The 24,547-nt window shown below is 48.8% G+C and overlaps 1 protein-coding gene across 1 annotated transcript in view; it reads left to right on the forward strand.

Moving 5' to 3' along the window:
• The first annotated feature begins 523 nt into the window (after positions 1–523).
• Positions 524–24,547, forward strand: part of LOC116956956 (uncharacterized) — a 43,914-nt gene continuing 19,890 nt past the window's right edge. Inside the window, exons 1-10 of the mRNA XM_032978844.2 lie at positions 524–634; positions 10,549–10,669; positions 13,356–13,415; positions 14,191–14,271; positions 14,738–14,815; positions 15,486–15,563; positions 17,296–17,373; positions 19,151–19,195; positions 20,123–20,200; positions 23,868–23,927. Coding sequence (XP_032834735.2) covers positions 10,591–10,669; positions 13,356–13,415; positions 14,191–14,271; positions 14,738–14,815; positions 15,486–15,563; positions 17,296–17,373; positions 19,151–19,195; positions 20,123–20,200; positions 23,868–23,927 — 637 coding nt within the window. The 5' untranslated portion in view covers positions 524–634; positions 10,549–10,590. The remainder of the gene's footprint in view (positions 635–10,548; positions 10,670–13,355; positions 13,416–14,190; positions 14,272–14,737; positions 14,816–15,485; positions 15,564–17,295; positions 17,374–19,150; positions 19,196–20,122; positions 20,201–23,867; positions 23,928–24,547) is intronic.

The following is a 24,547-nucleotide window of genomic DNA, read 5'->3' on the forward strand; positions in this document are numbered from 1 at the left end:
CCAGCAGGTGCCATGGGTTGACTGAGATGACTGGCAGATGCACCAGAACAAAGATCCCCCGTATAGTCTCCATAGACTGCTGGGGCAAGGGCTGTTAACGAGCAGCGCCTATGAAGGCCGGCACGCCACACGAGGGGGTGGGTGGCCAGCACCGCGCCCGGCCGCCTTTGTCTCCCCAATAACAATATTCACCACGCGCCGCACTTGGATACCTATTTGAGGCTGAGTCAACCTAGGGGAGGTCCAGATATTCTTCACCGGTGGTGGTGGCCGTGCGATGGGGAATCGAACTCGGGACACTGCCGGATGCGCGGCGCAGACGCGCTAACCGCAGCGCCACCGCTCTGTTCCTCCTCCGCACAACACCGCAAGACACACAACACCTGGACACGCCCACAAACCATCGCCTCCGCGAATTTGTAGAAGTGACGATTCTCATTCTCGACGTAATCGCCGACTCCCCCCACCTCCCTTCCCCATCGCAGTGGACTGACCCAGCCGCGTTGTGTCTCTGTGAGCGCGTGAGGCCGGGCGAGTCCATTCCAGGCCGAGGGTGAAGGGCTGGGGCAGGGCTGAGATGAAGTGGTCTTGGAAATCCCCTTCTGAGCGCAGAGCACGGGGAGAGATTGACGAGGTGAGAGTGAACGTGTGGGGTTGTCCATGTGAGGCTTGTCTGTGTGAGTTTGTGTGAGTCTGTGAGTCTGTCTATGTGAGTCTTGTCTGTGTGAGTCTATCTGTGTGAGTCTGTGTGAGTCTGTGAGTCTGTCTGTGTGAGTCTGTGTGAGTCTGTCTGTGTGAGTCTGTGTGAGTCTGTGTGTAAGTCTGTCTGTGTGAGTCTGTGAGTCTGTCTATGTGAGTCTGTGTGAGTCTGTGAGTCTGTCTATGTGAGTCTGTGTGAGTCTCTCTGTGTGAGTCTCTCTGTGTGAGTCTGTGTGAGTCTGTCTGTGTGAGTCTGTGTGAGTCTGTCTGTGTGAGTCTGTGTGTGAGTCTGTCTGTAAGTCTGTGTGAGTCTGTGTGAGTCTGTCTGTGTGAGTCTGTCTGTGTGAGTCTGTGTGTAAGTCTGTGTAAGTCTGTGTGAGTCTGTCTGTGTGAGTCTGTGTGAGTCTGTCTGTGTGAGTCTGTGTGAGTCTGTCTGTGTGAGTCTGTGTGAGTCTGTATGAGTCTGTGTGTGAGTCTGTCTGTAAGTCTGTGTGAGTCTGTGTGAGTCTGTGTGAGTCTGTCTGTGTGAGTCTGTGTGAGTCTGTGTGTAAGTCTGTGTAAGTCTGTGTGAGTCTGTCTGTGTGAGTCTGTGTGAGTCTGTCTGTGTGAGTCTGTGTGAGTCTGTCTGTGTGAGTCTGTGTGAGTCTGTCTGTGTGAGTCTCCCTGTGTGAGTCTGTGTGAGTCTGTGTGAGTCTGTGTGGGTCTGTGTGAGTCTGTCTGTGTGAGTCTGTGTGAGTCTGTGTGAGTATCTCTGTGTGAGTCTGTGTGAGTATGTGTGAGTCTGTGTAAGTCTGTGTGTGAGTCTGTGTGTGTCTGTGTGAGTCTGTGTGGGTCTGTCTGTGTAAGTCTGTGTAAGTCTGTGTGAGTCTGTGTGAGTCTGTGTAAGTCTGTGTGAGTCTTTGTGTGAGTCTGTGTGGGTCTGTGTAAGTCTGTGTGAGTCTGTGTGAGTCTGTGAGTCTGTCTATGTGAGTCTGTGTGAGTCTGTGAGTCTGTCTGTGTGAGTCTGTGTGAGTGTCTGAGTCTGTCTGAGTCTGTCTATGTGAGTCTGTGTGAGTCTGTGTAAGTCTGTGTAAGTCTGTGTGTGAGTCTGTGAGTCTGTCTATGTGAGTCTGTGTGAGTCTGTGTAAGTCTGTGTAAGTCTGTGTGAGTCTGTGTAAGTCTGTGTGAGTCTGTGTGAGTCTGTCTGTGTAAGTCTGTGTGAGTCTGTGTGAGTCTGTGTGAGTCTTTGTGTGAGTCTGTGTGGGTCTGTGTAAGTCTGTGTGAGTCTGTGTGAGTCTGTAAGTCTGTCTATGTGAGTCTGTGTGAGTCTGTGAGTCTGTCTGTGTGAGTCTGTGTGAGTGTCTGAGTCTGTCTGAGTCTGTCTATGTGAGTCTGTGTGAGTCTGTGTAAGTCTGTGTGTGTCTGTGTGAGTCTGTGAGTCTGTCTATGTGAGTCTGTGTGAGTCTGTGTGAGTCTGTGTAAGTCTGTGTAAGTCTGTGTGAGTCTGTGTGTGAGTCTGTGTGAGTCTGTGTAAGTCTGTGTGAGTCTGTGTGAGTCTGTCTGTGTAAGTCTGTGTGAGTCTGTGTAAGTCTGTGTGAGTCTGTGTGAGTCTGTGAGTCTGTGTGTGAGTCTGTGTGAGTCTGTGAGTCTGTGTGTGAGTCTGTGTGTGAGTCTGTGTGAGTCTGTGAGTCTGTGTGAGTCTGTGTGTGAGTCTGTGTGAGTCTTGTGAGTCTGTGTGAGTCTGTGTGTGAGTCTGTGTGAGTCTTGTGAGTCTGTGTAAGTCTGTGTGAGTCTGTGTGAGTCTGTGAGTCTGTGTGTGAGTCTGTGTGAGTCTGTGAGTCTGTGTGTGAGTCTGTGTGTGAGTCTGTGTGAGTCTGTGAGTCTGTGTGAGTCTGTGTGTGAGTCTGTGTGAGCCTGTCTGTGTCACTATGTGATTCTGTCTATGGGGCCGTACATAAATGACGTCACGCACCTGGGGGGGGGGGGGGTCAGACATTTGTGACGAGGTGGGAGGAGTTTGAGAAATGTGATGTCACGTAAAAATGCGCAACTTTATAACTAAATATAGACAACACGTTTCTACTTTATTAAATACAATTTTTAATAAATGTTTTCTCCTACAATAATCAGAGTGCTTCGCCACTTTAAATACGCGCTACAATGACGATAGTTTAAAGCGATTTGAAGCATGTTTTTTTTTGGGGGGGGGGAGGGGCAGAGTTTTGTGACGTCATTTTTGAGGGGGGGGTGGTCTGACTTTTTGTGACGCCGTGTGACGATGCGCGGGGGGGGGGGGTAAAAAAATCGTCCAAAATCGCGTGACGTCATTTATGGACGGCCCCAATGTGACTGTCGAATGTGTCACTGTCTGTGTGTGTGTCTGTGTGTGTGTCTATGTGGGGAGCGGTGGTGTAGCGGTTAGCGCTACGCTGCGCTATGAACCTGGCGACCCGTGTTCCATTCCCGCTCACGGCCAACACCACCAGTGACGATTATCTGAACCGGTCCTGGGCCTCCCCTAGGTCGACTCAGCCTCAAATGAGTACCTGGTGCGGTGGATAAAAACATCGCCACTGGGGAGACAAAGGCGGCCGGGCGTGGTGCTGGCCGTGCCGGCCTTCATAGGTGCTCGCTAACAGCACTTGCCCCTACAGTCTGTTAGAGGCTACACGGGGGACATTTGTCTTTGCTGTGTAAAATATACTTTAAACGATTAATGACTGCATTGTGAGCTCGGTAAACATGCATCATTGGACCAAGCATTGGGCCAACGTTAGTCCAACGTTCGTCCAACGTTAGACCAACATTGGCAAGTGCTTGGAAGCATTGGTCCAACGTTCGTCCAACGTTAGACCAACATTAGCAAGTGGTTGGAAGCATTGGTCCAACGTTGCTCCAACATTAGACCAACATTAGCAAGTGGTTGGAAGCATTGGGCCAACGTTAATGCAACGTTGGTCCAACGTTGGCTCCCGGGTCGCGGTGCAGAGAGGCCGTGGGGGGTCACAGCCCTCGGCCGTTTTCTTGCCCAAAGTTCGCACGGTCGGGCAGCAGGAAGGGAACTCGCCCAGCCACGAACTCGCTCTCACTCTGACCACTGGCATCCTCCACTTCCTCATCACCCCTCCCGCCTCCTCCACTTCCACCTCCATTCCGTGTCTCCTCCTCCCCCTCCATTCCGTGTCTCTCTCCTCCCAGTGTCTCTCTCCTCCCCGTGTCTCTCTCCTCGCCGTGTCTCTCTCCTCCCCGTGTCTCTCTCCTCCCTGTGTCTCTCTCCTCCATGTGTCTCTCTCCTCCCCGTGTCTCTCTCCTCCCCGTGTCTCTCTCCTCCCCGTGTCTCTCTCCTCCCTGTGTCTCTCTCCTCCTCCCTGTGTCTCTCTCCTCCCCGTGTCTCTCTCCTCCCCGTGTCTCTCTCCTCCCAGTGTCTCTCTCCTCCTCCCCGTGTCTCTCTCCTCCCCGTGTCTCTCTCCTCCCCGTGTCTCTCTCCTCCCTGTGTCTCTCTCCTCCCTGTGTCTCTCTCCTCCCTGTGTCTCTCTCCTCCTCCCTGTGTCTCTCTCCTCCCAGTGTCTCTCTCCTCCTCCCCGTGTCTCTCTCCTCCCCGTGTCTCTCTCCTCCCCGTGTCTCTCTCCTCCCTGTGTCTCTCTCTTCCCTGTGTCTCTCTCCTCCCCGTGTCTCTCTCCTCCCCGTGTCTCTCTCCTCCCCGTGTCTCTCTCCTCTCTGTGTCTCTCTCCTCCTCCCTGTGTCTCTGTCCTCCCCGTCTCTCTCTCCTCCCTGTGTCTCTCTCCTCCATGTGTCTCTCTCCTCCCTGTGTCTCTCTCCTCCCTGTGTCTCTCTCCTCCATGTGTCTCTCTCCTCCCTGTGTCTCTCTCCTCCCCGTGTCTCTCTCCTCCCTGTGTCTCTCTCCTCCCTGTGTCTCTCTCCTCCATGTGTCTCTCTCCTCCCCGTGTCTCTCTCCTCCATGTGTCTCTCTCCTCCCTGTGTCTCTCTCCTCCCCGTGTCTCTCTCCTCCCGGTGTCTCTCTCCTCCCCGTGTCTCTCTCCTCCCGGTGTCTCTCTCCTCCCCGTGTCTCTCTCCTCCCCGTGTCTCTCTCCTCCCGGTGTCTCTCTCCTCCCCGTGTCTCTCTCCTCCCTGTGTCTCTCTCCTCCCCGTGTCTCTCTCCTCCCTGTGTCTCTCTCCTCCCTGTGTCTCTCTCCTCCCTGTGTCTCTCTCCTCCCTGTGTCTCTCTCCTCCTCCCTGTGTCTCTCTCCTCCCTGTGTCTCTCTCCTCCTCGTCTCTCTCTCCTCCCTGTGTCTCTCTCCTCCCCGTGTCTCTCTCCTCCTCCCTGTGTCTCTCTCCTCCCTGTGTCTCTCTCCTCCTCCCTGTGTCTCTCTCCTCCCCGTGTCTCTCTCCTCCCCGTGTCTCTCTCCTCCCCGTGTCTCTCTCCTTCCCGTGTCTCTCTCCTCCCTGTGTCTCTCTCCTCCCCGTGTCTCTCTCCTCCCTGTGTCTATCTCCTCCCCGTGTCTCTCTCCTCCCCGTGTCTCTCTCCTCCCTGTGTCTCTCTCCTCCTCCCTGTGTCTTTTCCTTCCCGTGTTTCTCTCCTCCTTGTGTCTCTCTCCTCCCCGTGTCTCTCTCCTCCCTGTGTCTCTCTCCTCCCTGTGTCTATCTCCTCCCCGTGTCTCTCTCCTCCCCGTGTCTCTCTCCTCTCTGTGTCTCTCTCCTCCTCCCTGTGTCTCTCTCCTCCCTGTGTCTCTCTCCTCCTCCCTGTGTCTCTCTCCTCCCCGTGTCTCTCTCCTCCCCGTGTCTCTCTCCTTCCCGTGTCTCTCTCCTCCCTGTGTCTCTCTCCTCCCCGTGTCTCTCTCCTCCCCGTGTCTCTCTCCTCCCTGTGTCTCTCTTCTCCCCGTGTCTCCTCCCTGTGTCTCTCTCCTCCCTGTGTCTCTCTCCTCCCTGTGTCTCTCTCCTCCATGTGTCTCCTCCCTGTGTCTCTCTCCTCCCTGTGTCTCTCTCCTCCCCGTGTCTCTCTCCTCCCCGTGTCTCTCTCCTCCCCGTGTCTCTCTCCTCCATGTGTCTCTCTCCTCCCCGTGTCTCTCTCCTCCCCGTGTCTCTCTCCTCCCTGTGTCTCTCTCCTCCCCGTGTCTCTCTCCTCCCCGTGTCTCTCTCCTCCCCGTGTCTCTCTCCTCCATGTGTCTCTCTCCTCCCTGTGTCTCTCTTCTCCATGTGTCTCTCTCCTCCCCGTGTCTCTCTCCTCCATGTGTCTCCTCCCTGTGTCTCTCTCCTCCCTGTGTCTCTCTCCTCCATGTGTCTCTCTCCTCCCCGTGTCTCTCTCCTCCATGTGTCTCTCTCCTCCCCGTGTCTCTCTCCTCCATGTGTCTCCTCCCTGTGTCTCTCTCCTCCCTGTGTCTCTCTTCTCCCCGTGTCTGTCTCCTCCCTGTGTCTCTCTCCTCCCTGTGTCTCTCTCCTCCCCGTGTCTCTCTCCTCCCTGTGTCTCCCCCCTGTGTCTACTCCCTGTGTCTCTCTCCTCCCCGTGTCTTTCTTCTCCCTCTGTCTCCCCCTCTTCTCGCTTTAACAATTATTAAGTGTGTAATTATGTCAGGTCTTGGGATTGAGATCTCACCGCATGATTCAGTTCGTCATTACGACGATGATGCATGAATGTAGGAAAGAAGCACTCGGAACCTGCTTTTAATCTAAGCAACTTTAATCTCACTCGAACATCAACCTCTTATCAACAGGAATAAATAGCAACGACAGCATCCATGCAAATATCCGTGCTCATCAATCGGTATTCAATAACAAAAAAACAAATATTGGCGAATATTCACCATCATGTGATGAAAAATAAAGCAATATTCGTACGCAATGCGTGTCCAAAAATTACGCGTCTAAAATGGTCAGAAGCATCGACAATCGGATCTAACGATCACGTGATCAAAGACTACTTACAGGCTAACCATCAGCAACAGTATCAGTGTCAGCATACGTGTTCAAAAAAATATCCTCGTCAAATGTTCAGAGGCTTCAACGAGCAGATTTGCAAGATTGCGTGATTAAAATAAAACAGACTTCTTTGGTTCTTTCGGTAAAGTCACGTAGAAATTCCTTTGTCAAGGGGTGCCTCTGCGGATGTGTATGCTTTAACTTTTAACATAGCTATTTCTGTGACCAGTCACAAGCTAATCATTCAGCCATTTCAGTGCTAAATTATATGCTAATTCCTTTGTCAAGGCGCTTTGTTCCCTCTCACACAGCTTAAAGGTCGTGATCTGAACGTGGCTCTTTCACTCCAGCGCTGTCCTACCAGACAGTCTCGTCCCTTCACCTGATGAAGGCCGCTTGTGTTGTGGCCGAAACGTCGTGAGAATATTATTGTGTTATGTTATTTTATTTTATCAATTCATTATTTTATTCTCATTATACGTGACTTTACCGAAAGAACCAAAGAAGATGAATCATTGCAGTCACGAAAGCTTTAAATCGAAATAAAACAAACTGCCCATATTTAATAAAATCATCGTATTCATGCAGGCATATGGGTTCATAAATTCAATGCTCATCAAATGGTTAGAAGAACATCAACGATCGCATTAGTGAAATGCGATTGAAAGAAGAAAAAACAACAGCTACCATCTCAGCCATAGTATTCATCCCGATAACCGTGGGTTTGTGTACCAGGGAGGCAATCGTGATCCCACGGTCCACCAGCTGCGACGCAAAGTGCAATGCGAGTCCGTTCCCGTGCACGAGGTGGCGTCGCCGCCTGTGAGCTGCGTGGCCCACGTGATGGATGCGTTTTCGTCTTCTGCCTCTGTAAACCGAAAATACCTCAAGTCCCAGCAGGGAGCGTTGATCAGTAGTTCCCGGCCCGCTGCTGCTGTGTGCTGCGAACACGCGGCTCGCTGTCCACTCAGAGCCGTCCACCGCTGCAGTTAGCTCGCGACTCGGCCGCTTCGCCGCTACTCGTTCCTCGTCACCAGCTGGGTTGCCCAGCGGCTCCGGCACCACCCTCCCTCGGGAGGTCTCCTGCTGTTGCGCCGATCATCGCTGCCCCTCGATTCACTCTCCAGAACTCATCAAAACCGTTGTCATTTGGTGATCGGTCGCTTGGACCACAGAACTTTTACAGCCTATAGCTTAGGACAACGTATTATTTGGGTCTTTCGGTAAAGTCACGTAGAACGGTTCAAAGGAAATAACAAACAAAACAAAAACGCGACGTTTCGATCGCAACACAAGCGGTCGTCTTCGCGAAAAAGGGGGGGTTAGCTTCCAAAGGCAAACTCTTTATAAGGGCTTGAAATGGGCGTAGCCCAAATGTCAGCAGCCAATGTTAATGCAAATTGTGGGCAGCCAACCCGCCGGTGGTTGGTTTTCCACCAATCAAAGGGCTGCCAGGTGAAAATTAGCATGTTAATGATAGATTAGCATGTTAACGAGAGATGAGCACGTTAATGATACATTACCATGTTAATGAGAGATGAGCATGTTAATGAAAGATTAGCATGTTAATGAGAGATTAGCACGTTAATTGGAAATCGCAGAGCCACAACTGGGGGGTGGTCGGCGTGCGGAGTGGCTGTGTTCGCGTGAATCCTGTGAAAGCGCAAGTTTGAGATGGGCGTAAAGGACAACTAACATCGGAAGGTGGTAGAATGGGAACATCCCAGCCCGTTATGACGTAAACTGGTTGATGACGTCCTTCCAATGATTGCTAAGTTTGTACCCATCTTCTCCGTTGAAATTGTGTCTGTGTCTATACATGTAGATGGCTTCATGAACGAATATTTGGTGATAGCCAGTACATTCGTCTTAGAGAAATAAATTTCGTGTGAGCCCACCGCATTAAAACAATGATCAGCCACGGCCGAGGTATTGGTCCTACCGTGTTTCAAATCTGCCTTATGTTCACGAACACGGTCCGAGACATGTTGCTTAGTTTCCCCAATGTAACTACTGCTACAGCTTAGTTTGTAGACACCGGGATATTGCATGTCAGGGATCAGATCCTTCACAGATGGGATCAGATCACGAATTTTATGTACTGTGTTAAATCGAAGCTGGATCTTGTGTTTGCTAATGATTTTGTACATTTTTTAGTGACCCCTGCTATGTATGACAAGGTGATGGTTTTGATTGGGTCGTCAGATGTTTGTTTTTTCCCAACGGTTGGGGTGATAGCTTTACGGATTGTGTAGTCTGAATATCCATTCATCTTGAGAGCTTGGTGTACGTGTTCCAGTTCACTGGCCGGTACATCAGCATTCAGTCCTTGTTGAACCAAATCTTCAATGATGTATTTCCAACAGTCATCACCTAGCCAGTGAACTGGAACACTTACACCAAGCTCTCAAGATGAATGGATATTCAGGCTACATAATCCGTAAAGCTGTCACCTCAACCGTTGGGAAATAACCATCTGAGGACCCGATCAAAACCATCACCTTGCCATACATAGCAGGGGTCACTAAAAAGATTTCCAAAATCATGAGCAGACACAACATCCAGGTTGCATTTTGTGTACCTGCTTATCCCAGACTGTGTGGCGTAATAGTAATTGTGAATAAAAAATATACGAAAATAGTCATATTTAACCTTTTGATCTGAGCTACATCATCATATACATTCTATCATCAAGTAAACGTTTAATATTATGATGTTTGAAAATATTCCTATGAGATGGTGGTCTATCAAACTTTACAACTTTTTCAAACCAAAGCTTGTGGTTTAATGAACCTCCAGATGCCCCGAGCCTCTTTGTGTGAGGGCGAGGCAGCAGGGCGTGCTCCTTTGGACTTTGTTGTCTCAAGGAAGGAGTTCACAGCCTTCCGTTACTGCGTTTTTTTTTATGACTCGCTAAATCCAGACATGAAAAAGAAATTTACATGAAAAAAAATAGGCGATGTCACTCTTAAATTTCGATTTAAAGCTTTCGTGACTGCAATGATTCATCTTGATTCATCTTAACCACTGGAAAGATGTTTTAAACCATTTCTGTTCTTAATTAATTGTATTTTTACGATGACCTTCAGACCGCAGCTCTTTCGCCAGCATTGACTCTTAATACCTCTCACACCACGGTTAATGGTATGGTTTACAACATGGAGTATAATAGCGCCTCGCAGCTGTCTCTCTCCCCCTCCTCTGTTCCGACCATGGATGAACTCGTCCGTCTGAACGGGGCCCGTAGCTATCCGTGGTGCTAAAGTTGAGGGCGCTTTGTTCCTCTCACACAGCTTAAAGGCCGTGATCTGAACGTGGCTCTTTCACTCCAGCGCTGTCCTACCAGACAGTCTCGTCCCTTCACCTGATGAAGGCCGTTTGTGTTGTGGCCGAAACGTCGTGAGAATATTATTGTGTTATTTTATTTTATCAATTTATTATTTTATTCTCATCCTACGTGACTTTACCGAAAGAACCAAAGAATATGTCACTCTTGTCTATATATATAACCTTAAGATCCTTCAACAAACTCCGAGATAAGAAGGCTAAACTAATCGAGTCTCTCACCTTTCTGAAGAGATGCCGCGACCCTAATCTAATGCCAACCGCATTTACACTAACCTCTACTGCTGCAACTTATTTTCCTGTTTGATATGTAAACTCCTTTGTCAAGGCGCTTTACTTCTCCCACCCAGCTTAAAAGACGCTGCGAATCTTAGCAGCGTTCATTGAAGCACTGTCGTCCCGACAGTTCTGTTCCTTCATCTGAAGAAGGCCACTTGTGTTGTGGCCGAAACGTCGTGAGAATTTTATTGTCTTATTTTGTTTTATTGTTTTATTCTCATTCTACGTGACTTTACCGAAAGAACCAAAGAAGGCATGTATGCAATACCGTGTCTCTCCCTTCTCCCCGTGTCTCCTCGTCCCCATGTCTCCTCCACCCCGTGTCTCCTGCAGGTCCATTGGTCACACGAGGAGTAAACACTGAGTGGAGAAACCATGGCCCCGACTCGAGATGTTCTGTACCTCCTCACCCTACTGCTGCTCACCATCGTTTGTTCCATCACAGCTCAGAGTGGTGAGATGACGGAAGGATACGTCTGTGAATAGTCACCACGTGTAGCCATGTGCGTACACGTGTGTGTACACGTGTGTGTAGACTCAGCCTCAAATAAGTACCTGGTGCGGTGGATAAAAACATTGCCACTGGGGAGACAAAGGCGGTCGGGCATGGTGTTGGCCACCCACCCCCTCGTGTACCGTCCTGGCCTTCATAGGTGCTCGCTAACAGCACTTGCCCCTACAGTCTGTTAAGGCTATACGGGGGATCTTTGTTTTGTAGACGTATGTGTACACGTGTGTGTGTATATATGTGTATGTGTGTGTGTGCACGCGTGTACATGTGTGTGTGTGTGTGTGCACGTGTGTACACGTGTGTGTGTGCACGTGTGTGTAGACGTGTGTGTGTGTACACGTGTGTGTACCCATGTGGGGAGCGGTAGTGTAGTGGTTAGCGCGCTGTGCTATGAACCTGGCGACCCGGGTTCGATTCCCGCTCACGACAAACACCATTGACGATTATCTGAACCGGTCCTGGGCCTCCCCTAGGTTGACTCAGTCTCAAATGAGTACCTGGTGCGGTGTGTAAAACATCACCATTGGGGAGATAAAGTCGGCTGGGCATGGTGTTGGCCACCCACCCCGTAATTTTCCTTTGCAGGCCTTCCGGGAAAGATCCTGACAAGGATTATTCAACATCGCCCCCTTGCAAGGCACACTGAGGAGAGGCTTGCAGAGCCGCAATGTGATTTCAGGGCGGTTCGTCACAGATGCCATATTTTATGTCTTTTTGCTACAGCAGAGATCTAGGGAATTCCAACAGGACCTCCATCTCTGCTTTATTGACCTGGGTAGGGCTCTAGATTGTTCTTCGTGTTTAGGGGTCCCTGACTCATTACGGACCTTCTTGATTGTGGGCAGGCCCAGCTAAAGCTATGTGGCCAGGAGTCAGTGTCATTCCCTGTTCACCTTGGGGTGGGACAGGGATCTCCTCTGGCTCCTAAATGAATTGACATATTTTTCGACCACGTAGTTCAAGGAGCCTTCTATGGCTGTACCGGAGGAATTTCCATATGGTACAGATACAATGGGAGATTGATCAATGCCCGGGTGCGGTCGAGGAATGGCTCCCTATTGATCAACCATGTTATGTATGCTGATGATGTTGTGATTGCGGCACACTCAGAGGAGTTGGAGGTGCTGCTGCTGAACCTGCAGCGTACTTCTAAAAAGTGGTGCCATGGTACTCGTGGGTTTGATCTCGAGACCCTGTCGCCGGTATATTTGGAGTATGAGTTTACATGCCTCTCTCCCCTTGGTCGAGTGTTTTTTCTAAGAGTCCCCTGGTTTTCCCCTACAAATTAAACATACCTTGAGAGGTTTTGGCTTTGTCCACTTGATAAGTCACTTCGCTGAGCTATCATTTGTGGGCAGGTTCATTTTGTTTTAAATAGATATGTGGGGTCTTACCATCAGCCCCAACAAAACTAAGCACCTGCCTAGGTATTTGTTGCCATCAAACACTCCACCCCCTCAACGGCTGATTGATGATGCAGTAGTTGTGGAGGGAGTAGAGAGGTTTCCATACCTGGGCAGTGTGCTTATGACCAGCTCCGGTTTGACAGCAGAGGTCTCACTCTGGATCAGTTGAGCGGCATTATCTCTTCATTGGGTGCGTAACGCTGTGTGAAAGCTACCTAGTCTGTCGCTCCACACGAAGTTTCAGGTCTTCTCGGCCACAGTCATGCCCTCCCTTCTCTATGCTTGCAAAACGTGGACCCCCCTAATGGAACATCTTCGCCGGTTAGAAACATTTAGGCTGGCCTGCCTACGATCCGTCCTGGATTTAACTTGTCTGTTTTGTGTGAGGAGCTCACAAATCCTTGAAAGATCTGGATACAGTTCCATCGGTGAGCTCTTCTGGTAGGCAAGGCTGAGTTCACTGGTCATGTAGCCTGCATGCCCAGCCACCACATGCCCAAGCAGCTTCTGTTTGGCCAGATAGAGGAGGCTAAATGGGTCGCAGCACGGGCTACAGAACAGATGGAGCTGATGTGGTAGAGGAGGATATTAGGCTGAGTAGACTTCCGGATGACCGGAACCAGCGGTGTCAATATCGGCTTATGTACGGGAGGCTCATGAAAGACGCTACTGGGCAGTTGGAGGCAGTCCCCCTCCAGCAACAATGGAGGGCAGAGGAGCGACGCTCGCAACAATGAACGGAGTGCCCATCGGCTAAAACACAGCAAGTTGGCAGAGTAGGGGGCACAGGTGGTTTATTTGCCAGTCATTTCAGTAAACCCATAACACCTGCAGGGTCCGTTCCGTGACCTGCCAGTAGACATCCTGCCACACTTCACGTGTACCTGGCCTGGTAAAGGTGCCGTGGTGACGTCACCACAATGTAGTGACAAATGGCGGCTGTTGTTGTTGTAGTTCAATTTCCACTCACGGCCAACACCGGTGACGATTATCTGATTCGGTCCAGCCATAAAATGAGTACCTGGTGCAGTGTGTCCTAAACATCATCAAAGGGGAGTCAGAGGCGGCCAGGTGTGGAACTATTCACCCCGTGTACTGTGCCGGCATTCACAGGTGCTGCTACTCACTAACAGCGCTTACCCAAACAGTCTGTTAACGCTACAAGGGGGATCTACGCCTTTATGTGGACACGTGTGTTTAACCCCTGTGCTGTGTTCACACAGATCAACCGAGCGATGAAGAAATCAAACGCAAGTGCGGCTTTTCTCTCAAACAAATCCACGGTCAGGACAACAGACGCGCGCATGCATGCGTGTGGGTGTGTGTGTGTGCAAGCGGTCTGGTCTGTCATCTGACTTGCAATCTGGTCTATGACCTGGTCTGTTAGTGATCTGGTATGTGATCTGGTCACTGATTTGGTCTGTGATCTGTTCTGTAACCTGATCTATCATCTGGTCAGTGATCTGGTTTGTGATCTGACTTGTAATCTGGTCTCTGATCTGGTCTGTTTGTGATCTGGTCTTTGATCTGACTTGTAATCTAGTCAGTGATCTGGTTTGTCAATTGCCTTGTAATCTGGTCTGTTAGTGATATCGTCAGTTATCTGACTTGTAATCTGGTCTGTGATCTGGTCTGTGAGTGGTCTGGTCTATGCTCTGACTTGTCATCTGGTCTATCATCTGGTTTGTAATCTGGTCTGTGAGTGATCTGGTCTGTGATCTGCCATCTAGTCTGGTCTGTGATCTGACTTGTATTTGGTCTAAGATCTGGTCTGTTCATGAGTAATCTGGTATGTTCATGATCTAGTCTGTGATCTGCCTTCTGGTCTGCTCTGTGATCTGGTCAGTGATATGCTCTGTGATCTGACTTGTAATATGGTCTGTGATCTGGTTTGGGATCTGACTTGTAATCTGGTCCGTGATCTGGCATGAAATACGATCCGTGATATGACTTTGTTTGGTGTGTGATTTGGTACGTGAGTGATATACTGCATTATCTGGTCTTTGAGCTGGCTTGTCATCTAGCATTGTATCTGGTATGTGATCCGTTTCAATGCAGATTGCAAGTACGAGCTGTGCCTCAATGCCACTGCCGTCTGCATTGCCAAGAAAACAGATCAGACGGCTGAGGACATCTCAAGTAAGTGCCTCTGTGATGACAATGATTGTGGTGATGTTGGTGATGATGGTGGTGATGGTGGTGGTGGTGATGATATGGGCTGGAGAAAAGGTGGAATGATGCGGTAGGGGAGGATGTGGAGCTGAGTGGAGTTGCCAATGACCGGTTACAACGGTGTCAAGATCGGCATCTATGGAGGAGGCTCGTGAAGGAAGCTAATGGGCAGTAGGAGGGCAAATCAGTGACACACCAAGCAGAACACCATGGTTAAAAACCATCAAGTTGGCACAGTAGGGGGCGCAGGTGGTGAATCTGCCAGTCATCTTAGTCAGTCAACCCGTGGCACCTGGGTCTGTCCCGTGACCTCCTTGCCAGCAAGCGATCGACACTTCATGTGGTGACGTCACCGCCACTTAGTGGCTAATAGCGGTTGTTGTTTATGGTGGCGGTGCCGATGGTGGTGATGGTGGTGATGTTTTTCCTACAGACTGTCAGATGGAAGAGTGTATGCTCACACGCAAGAAGTGTGAATCACCACTCAACAAGTACCTCAGTAAAGAAGAAAGTCAGTACCCTTCTAGCCCTCTACCCCTACCCCTCTACCACTCTACCCCTACCACTGTAGCCCTCTACCCCTACCCCTCTACCCCTCTACCCCTACCACTCTACCCCTACCACTCTACCTCTCTACCACTCTACTACTCTACCTCTCTACCTCTCTACCACTCTACCTCTCTACCACTCTACCTCTCTACCACTCTACCTCTCTACCACTCTACCACTCTACTACTCCACCTCTCTACCACTCTACCAATCTACCACTCTACCACTCGACTTCTCTACCACTCTACCTCTCTACCACTCTACCCCTACCACTCTACCTCTCTACCACTCTACCTCTCTACCACTCTACCTCTCTACCACTCTACCTCTCTACCTCTCTACAACTCTACCTCTCTACCACTCTACCTCTCTACCTCTCTACCACTCTACCTCTCTACCTCTCTACCACTCTACCTCTCTACCACTCTACCTCTCTACCACTCTACCTCTCTACCACTCTACCTCTCTACCACTCTACCTCTCTACCACTCTACCCCAACCACTCATCGTAAACAGACATCCCAAATCCCTCACCTAATCCGCCATCCCTGACCCCTCACCGTCGATCCACAACCCCAGCGACCCTTGACCTGGTCGCGTGACGCCGCTTTGCGCTTCCCCTCCCCCTCTAGTCTGCGAGGGCAACCACTTCACCGACACCGACGCGAAGTGCCTCGTCAACTCGCGCGGCTCCATGGACGCGCTGACAAGTACGTCATTTGCCATCTTGCATAAAGCAAGGTAGTGGTTGCCATCGTGTGTAGGGAATGGCAGTGGTGACCATCTTGTGTAGGGTATCAGTTGCCATCTTGCAAAGGGCAAGGCAGTGGTGGCCATCTTGCGTAGGGTGTCGGTAGCCACATTCTGTAGGGCAGCAGTGGAGGTGGCCATCTTGTGTAGGGCAGCAGAGGCAGTGTGAACATAATAGGTTTTAGCCTTTCTGGCAATAAAACAGGAGGTGGTAAGATGTTCAAACGCCAAATAGATTCCTTTTGCAAGGAATAAAGTCTGCATTAACGATACGCACTTGTGGCAAAACATGCAAACAAAACATGCTCTGATAATATATGCATTTATATTCTTGGTTCTTTCGGTAAAGTCACATAGAAGGGAAACAATAAAATAATAAAAATATAAAACAATAAAATTCTCACGACGTTTCGACTCTTTTCCGAACATAGATGGACTCGTCCATCTGAACAAACTGCTAACGTTAAAAATAACCACCACTTTTTTCAAATTTTCTTGCTGTGGTTTTCACAGCTGACGATGATTGCTTTTGTCGCAGTCGAAACGTCGTGAGAATTGTATTGTTTTATATTTTTATTATTTTATTGTTTCCCTTCTTCTACGTGGTGACTTTACCGAAAGAACCAAAGAATATGAATCCCTGCAGTCACGAAAGCTTTAAATCAAAATATATGCATTGTCTTTGAAACTGATTGGCCTACACCAGTGGCGGTGGTGGTCGATCAGTGGCGGCTGTGGCCATCTTGCGTAGGGCGGCAGCGGTGTCCATTGTGAGCAGGGAAGTGGCCGTGTAGCTCATTACAAGCGCAGTCCTTGTTCTCTAGCGTGCTCGCGGCCGCAGCGGATGCGTTATCAAAAGAGCCGAAGTCAAGCAGATAACGATTCCCCCCAAAATAATGTGGTGACGATGCAATTTTGGCGCGACAACGATGTACTGCCACGCATTCCACGCGGTCACATGGCAGGACAAATAACCGAGGGTGTGCCCCCGTCTTTCACGTCACGATATCGTTCCCGCATACTGTTATCGCCACACCGCTCAGCCGCGCATCTCAGGCAAGTGGCTCAGCGTCGACCGCTCAGAAAACGCGTTGTAATGGTGCACGCATTATAACTGTGCGCGAGTTCCGCGTTTTAATGGCGCGCACATTCCGCATTGCGCGAAAGGTGTTCCCTCGATGGACGAACCGCGTTATTGCAAAAAATACGTTGCAGTGCAAACACTGGGCCTCCCCTAGGTCTACTCAGTCTCAAATGAGTACCTGGTGTGGAGACAATGGCAGCCGGGCGCGCAGTTGGCCACCCACCCCCGCTTGTGCCATGCCGGCCTTCATAGGTGCTGCAACTTGCAAACAGCACTTGCCCCAACAGTCTGTTTAGGCTATACGGGGGAGCTTTGTCTTATGGTTTTACCACTGATGTGGAAGATTATGTTAATATTGATCACGACAATGGTGGTGATGGCGGTGGTGGTTCTGCTGATGTAGACGATGATGGTGGTGATGGTGCTGCTACCGATATGGATGATGATGTTGATGATGGCAGTGGTGGTTCTACTACTGATGATGACGATGATGGTCGATGGTGGTTCTGCTACTGATGTGGATGATATTGGTCACGAGGATGATGGTGGTAATTGTGGTTCTGCTACCGATGATGATGATGATGGTGGTAATGGTGGTTCTGCTACAGCTTGCAAGCACAATGGCTACCTGGTGGATAAGCGGGTGTGCTTTGCAGACGAATGGAAGCGTCGGATCGAAGCTCACGGTGGGTGCCCGTCGGTCCTCGTGTCAAAGTGGGGTTCATCTGATCTGCTAATGGCACGCACCCCAACAGTCTGTGAAGGCTATACGGGGGGATCTTTGTCTTGCATAAACTATGACCGGGTTTTTATATTATTTTACCAGGTGTAAGGCCTCACTGAGCCACGTAGCTCTTATTCTGACAAGCGACCTGCCTATCACGAATGATAGCTCAACGAAGTGGCTCATGGCATGTACATGTATAGCAGTAGCCTAATAATCTGAATGCGTGATGTCGAATCTAAATGGGGAGGGCAAAATTGGAAGACCCATAGAAAAATCCACACGATCACAGGGGAGAGAGAGAGAGAGACATGCAAACCGTACAGCAGGCATTGTCGGGGTCGGGATCGAACCAGTGACCACCTGCATACCATGCGAGGTAGTTACAATTGAATACCAATTAGCACTGTGGGAACACCCACAGGTGTGGGAAGGCACAACAAACTAAATGTAAAACGCATCCACCGCATGTTGTTTAACTGTGAGTAACCCAACCGAAAATAGGTACAGGAGTCCCTCTGGTAACATTTTCTATCCGTTCCATGAAAACTACTGTCAACCTAAAATACCTATTAAAATCGAATTCACTTATAAGTTGAAAATTAAGTTTAAAAAAATCACCGAGTCTGCACCAGAGAGAGCTGTTTCCGCTGCCAAAACATACAACGTATAACATTAAAGAAAGCCAGTCGAGGTATAAGCGGCTCATAAATATAATTAAACTATTTGTATTTTACCAGGTAAGGCATATTGAGCTATGTAGCTCTTTTAAATAATCGACCTGGCCATCACAATTGATGGCTCAATGAAGTGGCTTATTACGTAGAAATTTAGAGCAGCCTATACTCTAAATGCATGTTTCTAAATGTGGATGGAAAAACCGGAGGACCCGGAGAAAAATCTACACGACCACATGGAAAGAGAGACACTGCAAACTCCAAATATACAGGCGTCAGAAGGTCAGGATCGAACCCACAGCCTCCTGTGTACCAGGTGAGGTAGTTAACATCTCACCACCATGGCGTCGCTGATTGGCCGAGGGCATGGCTCACCAACCACTTACAAGCTTTTGGATTGGCCGAAATTGTCACCCCTGTGCGTAGCGTAAACTTATTACCGTTAGTCAACATTTGTAACGTTAAGTCTAAACCATGGGGTTAATATGGGAGGCGAAACGCTAACCCAAAAACTGTTAACCCGATGTCACTGTTAACCGAGGGACTACTGTACTGTATATTGTTAGATTCATATGATCTATTGTAACTTATGTGACCACTTTAACCCCCCCCAATCTTCACACCAGATAGGCTCACAGTGATTACATCATTTTTACTCAATTGAAGACTGAAACAGGAAGACTTCTTAATAATTCTGGCTCTGATTAACCCGCTGATTGTTGTTGTTGTAATCGCACCAATTGAAACGTCATAGTTACTAGAATTGTAATTATTGTTGGTGGTTCACTCTCCAGCACACAACCGGTTAGTGCTGAAGTAGTCACTAATTGGCACCACGTTTTGTTTACGTGAAGGGTATGGGGTAGAGGAGTTGGTCATGGTAGAGGGGTACCTAGGGGATAGGGGATAGGGGTCATGCCAGAGGGGTGCAGGGGGAATAGACAAGGGTAGGGTATAGAGGTCACAGTAAAGGGGTGAGTAGGGGTCACGGTGTGTTTGGCGATGGTCGCTGCAGGCTCCATGTGTGCTCATGGTTCTTCTCCCTGGTTTCTGCATCTGTAGCCTTAAAGGAGCTGAACGAACACGCAATCACCAAGGAGGCCGAGCGTGAGTCACTAACTCACACAGACACACAGAGACTCACATACACACGCAGACTCACACACAGACACACACAGACACACACACAGACTCAAACAGACACACACAGACTCACACAGAGATACACAGATTCACACGCAGACTCACATCCACAGTGCACACCTACCCACGCACCCATACTACACACCCACGCACCCACGCACCCACACTGCACACCCACAGTGCACACCCACAGTGCACACCCACAGTGCACACCCACAGTGCACACCTACAGTGCACACCTACCCACGCACCCACACTACAAAGACAAAGATCCCCCATATAGCCTTAACAGACTGTAGGGGCAAGTGCTGTTAGCGAGCACCTATGAAGGCCGGAACGGTACACGAGGGGGTGGGTGGCCAGCACCACGCCCGACCGCCTTTGTCTCCTTAGTGGCAATGTTTACACACCGCACCAGGTACTCATTTGAGGCTGAGTCGACCTAGGGGAGGCCCCGGACCGGTTCAGATAATCGTCACTGGTGTTGGCCGTGAGCGGGAATCGAACCCGGGTCGCCAGGATCATAGCGCAGCGCGCTAACCGCTACACTATCGCTCCCCACACTACACACCCACCCACACACCCACGCACGCACCCACACTGCACACCCACGCACCCACAGTGCACACCCACAGTGCACACCCACCCACGCACCCACCCACGCACCCACAGTGCACACCCACAGTGCACACCCACCCACGCACCCACACTGCACACCCACAGTGCACACCTACCCACGAACCCACACTACACACCCACCCACACTACCCACCCACGCACCCACACTACACACCCACCCACACACCCACACTGCACACCCACGCACCCACCCACGCCACACACTCACGGAGGCTGTGGCGCTGACCGCGGGTGATGTGGCGCCTCCTGCAGAGTGTGCCTACGACACGTGCTTCCAGAGAGTGGAGGACTGCCTCAGCTCCCACCACTCGGAAATTGCAAAGAACCCCGGTGAGGAGACTACACAGAGACTCTACACACACAGAGACTCTACACACACAGAGACTCTACACACACAGAGACTCTACACACACAGAGACTCTACATACACAGAGTATCTACATACACAGAGACTCTACACAGACAGAGTATCTACATACATAGAGACTCTACATACACAGAGACTCTACACACACAGAGACTCTACACACACAGAGTATCTACACACATAGAGACTCTACACACAGAGAGACTCTACATACACAGAGACTCTACACACAGAGAGACTCTACACACACAGAGACTCTACACACACAGAGACTCTACATACACAGAGTATCTACACACACAGAGACTCTACATACACAGAGTATCTACATACACAGAGACTCTACACACACAGAGACTCTACACACACAGAGACTCTACATACACAGAGTATCTACATACATAGAGACTCTACACATACAGAGTATCTACATACACAGAGACTCTACATACACAGAGTATCTACATACACAGAGACTCTACACACACAGAGTATCTACATACATGGAGACTCTACACATACAGAGTATCTACATACACAGAGTATATACATACACAGAGTATCTACATACACAGAGACTCTACATACACACAGAGACTCCACACACACAGAGACTCTACATACACAGAGACTGTACATACACAGAGTATCTACATACATAGAGAGTCTACACATACAGAGTATCTACATACACAGAGACTCTACATACACACAGAGACTCCACACACACAGAGACTCTACATACACAGAGACTGTACATACACAGAGTATCTACATACATAGAGAGTCTACACATACAGAGTATTTACATACACAGAGACTCTACATACACACAGAGACTCCACACACACAGAGACTCTACATACACAGAGTATCTACATACACAGAGTATCTACATACATAGAGACTCTACACATACAGAGTATCTACATACACAGAGACTCTACACACACAGAGACTCTACATACACAGAGTATCAACATACACAGAGTATCTACATACATAGAGACTCTACACATACAGAGTATCTACATACACAGAGACTCTACACACACAGAGTATCTACATACATAGAGACTCTACACATACAGAGTATCTACATACATAGAGACTCTACATACACAGAGTATCTACATATATAGAGATTCTACACATACAGAGTATCTACATACATAGAGACTCTACATACACAGAGTATCTACATACATAGAGATTCTACACATACAGAGTAGCTACATACACAGAGACTCTACACACACAGAGACTCTACACACACAGAGTATCTACATACATAGAGACTCTACACATACAGAGTATCTACACACACAGAGACTCTACACACACAGAGTATCTACATACATAGAGACTCTACACATACAGAGTATCTACATACACAGAGACTCTACATACACAGCGTATCTACATACATAGAGACTCTACACATACAGAGTATCTACATACACAGAGTATCTACATACACAGAGTATCTACATACACAGAGACTCTACACACACAGAGACTCTACACACACAGAGTATCTACATACATAGAGACTCTACACATACAGAGTATCTACATACACAGAGACTCTACACACACAGAGACTCTACACACACAGAGTATCTACATACATAGATACTCTACACATACAGAGTATCTACATACACAGAGACTCTACATACACAGAGTATCTACATACATAGAGACTCTACACATACAGAGTATCTGCATACACAGAGTATATACATACACAGAGTATCTACATACACAGAGACTCTACACACACAGAGACTCTACACAAACAGAGACTCTACACACACAGAGACTCTACACACACAGAGACTCTACATACACAGAGACTCTACATACACAGAGTATCTACACACACAGAGTATCTACATACACAGAGACTCTACACACACAGAGTATCTACACACACAGAGTATCTACATACACAGAGACTCTACACACACAGAGTATCTACATACATAGAGACTCTACATACACAGAGACTCTACATACACAGAGTATCTACACACACAGAGACTCTACACACACAGAGACTCTACATACACAGAGTATCTACATACACAGAGCATCTACATACACAGAGACTCTACACACACAGAGTATCTACATACATAGAGACTCTACATACACAGAGACTCTACATACACAGAGTATCTACACACACAGAGACTCTACACACACAGATACTCTACATACACAGAGTATCTACATACACAGAGTATCTACATACACAGATATTCTACATACACAGAGGCTCTACATACACAGAGACTCTACATACACAGAGACTCTACACACACAGAGTATCTACATACATAGAGTCTCTTCATTCCAATACTCCTCCATACAGAGACTCTACACGCACAGAGTATCTACATACATAGTGTCTCTTCATAGAGAGACTCTACATTACAATACTTCTCCATACATAGACTCTACATACACAGAGTATCTACATACATAAAGTCTCTTCATAGAGAGACTCTACATTACAATACTCCTCCATACAGAGACTCTACACACACAGAGTATCTACATACATAGAGTCTCTTCATAGAGAAACTCTACATTACAATACTCCTCCATACAGAGAATCTACACACACAGAGTATCTACATACATACAGTCTCTTCATAGAGAGACTCTACATTACAATACTCCTCCATACAGAGAATCTACACATACAGAGTATCTACATACATAGAGTCTCTTCATAGAGAGACTCTACATTACAATACTCCTCCATACAGAGACTCTACATGCACAGAGTATCTACATACATAGTCTCTTCATACACGGAAACTCTGTGGAGGAGGCTCGTGAAGGACACTGCTACTGGGCAGTTCGAGGCAGTCGCCCTCCTGCTACCGTGGATGGCAGAGGAGCGACACTCACTACAATAAGCGGAGCGCAAATCACTCCTTAATTCTGCCATCACATCAAACTAAGAACATTTACAGCCTTTCCTGTTTAAACCCCACTCCTTCCAATTTAGGCCCCACTCCTTCCTGTTTGGACCCCACCCTTTCCTGTATAGGCCCCACCCCTTCCTGTATAGGCTCCACCCCTTCCTGTATAGGCCCCACCCTTTCCTGTATAGGCCCCACCCATTCCTGTATAGGCCTCACTCCTTCCAGGGTGGGTCCCTGCCCTCCCCCCCACTGTAGGGGTAGGGGTGGGCGGAGTCACAGTGATGGCCACCAGAAACCCATGTGATAAGAGATTGACAAGATCAATCACTTCGACTCGGAGTTTGATTATCTCCCTCTCACCCCTCTATCCTCTTCTCTCTCCCTCTCTCATCCTCTATCAATAAAAAAAAAACAAATTCTATTAACTATTTTTATTTTACCAGGTGAGGCCCACTGACTTATATAGCTCTTTTTCAGAAACGACCTGGCTATCAATACGAAACCAAATACTCAAAACGTTTGATGTCGATTCTATATGTGGAGGGGAAAAACCGGAAGCCCCGCAGACAAAAATCCATGCAGTGACCACCATGGGGAGAGAGAGAGAGACGCACAGACTTCAAATATACCAGGCGAGGTAGTTAACATCTGATCCCCCCATCTCTGTCTCCCCATTGTCCTCTCTTAGGTTCCAAGAGGAAGTTCAGTCTCAAGGAATGCGCCTACCTAGCGGTCGACTACCCGCACGGTGAGCCACACATGGGGACATGTTGCGTTGAGGCGTGGGCATGTAGTTTAATAATGATGGTGGTGGTGGTGGTGATGATGATATCATGGGGAGCGGTAGTGTAGCTGTTAGCACACTGCGCTATGAACCCCGCAACCCGAGTTAGATTCCCGTTCACGGTCAACATCAGTGAATTGATCATGGGCCTCCTCTAGGTCGACTCAGCCTCAAATGGGTACCTGGTGTGTTGTGTAAACATCACCACTGAGGAGACCAAGGCATGCGGGGCATGGTGCTAGGCACCCACCTCCTCGTTGAGTGCCGTGCCTGCCTTCATAGGTGCTCACGAACAGCACTTGCCCGAACAGTCTGTTCAGACATAATACAGGTTTTTTTGGGTTAGATCACACAAACATATAAATGTGTCGTTAAACCCGCCACCACCCGACACAGCCAAGTAGTAAGGTTTGTCACGTAAACAGAACGTGGCCAATTCGTTACTAGTACAGCACACCGGTGTGTTGGAGAGCGGAGCCACAACAGTACGACGTTTCTCCAGTAATTACAACTAGCTTCATCAGGCGATAGCCAGATTTGTGGAGAAGTCCACCTGTTTTGTTCCTTAAATAGAGGCGTAGATG

This window comes from Petromyzon marinus, chromosome 68 (genome assembly GCF_048934315.1).
Source record: "Petromyzon marinus isolate PM22_M1 ecotype Great Lakes invasive population chromosome 68, UKy_Petmar_22M1.pri1.0, whole genome shotgun sequence".
In the NCBI taxonomy this organism is placed as follows: Eukaryota; Metazoa; Chordata; class Hyperoartia; order Petromyzontiformes; family Petromyzontidae; genus Petromyzon; species Petromyzon marinus.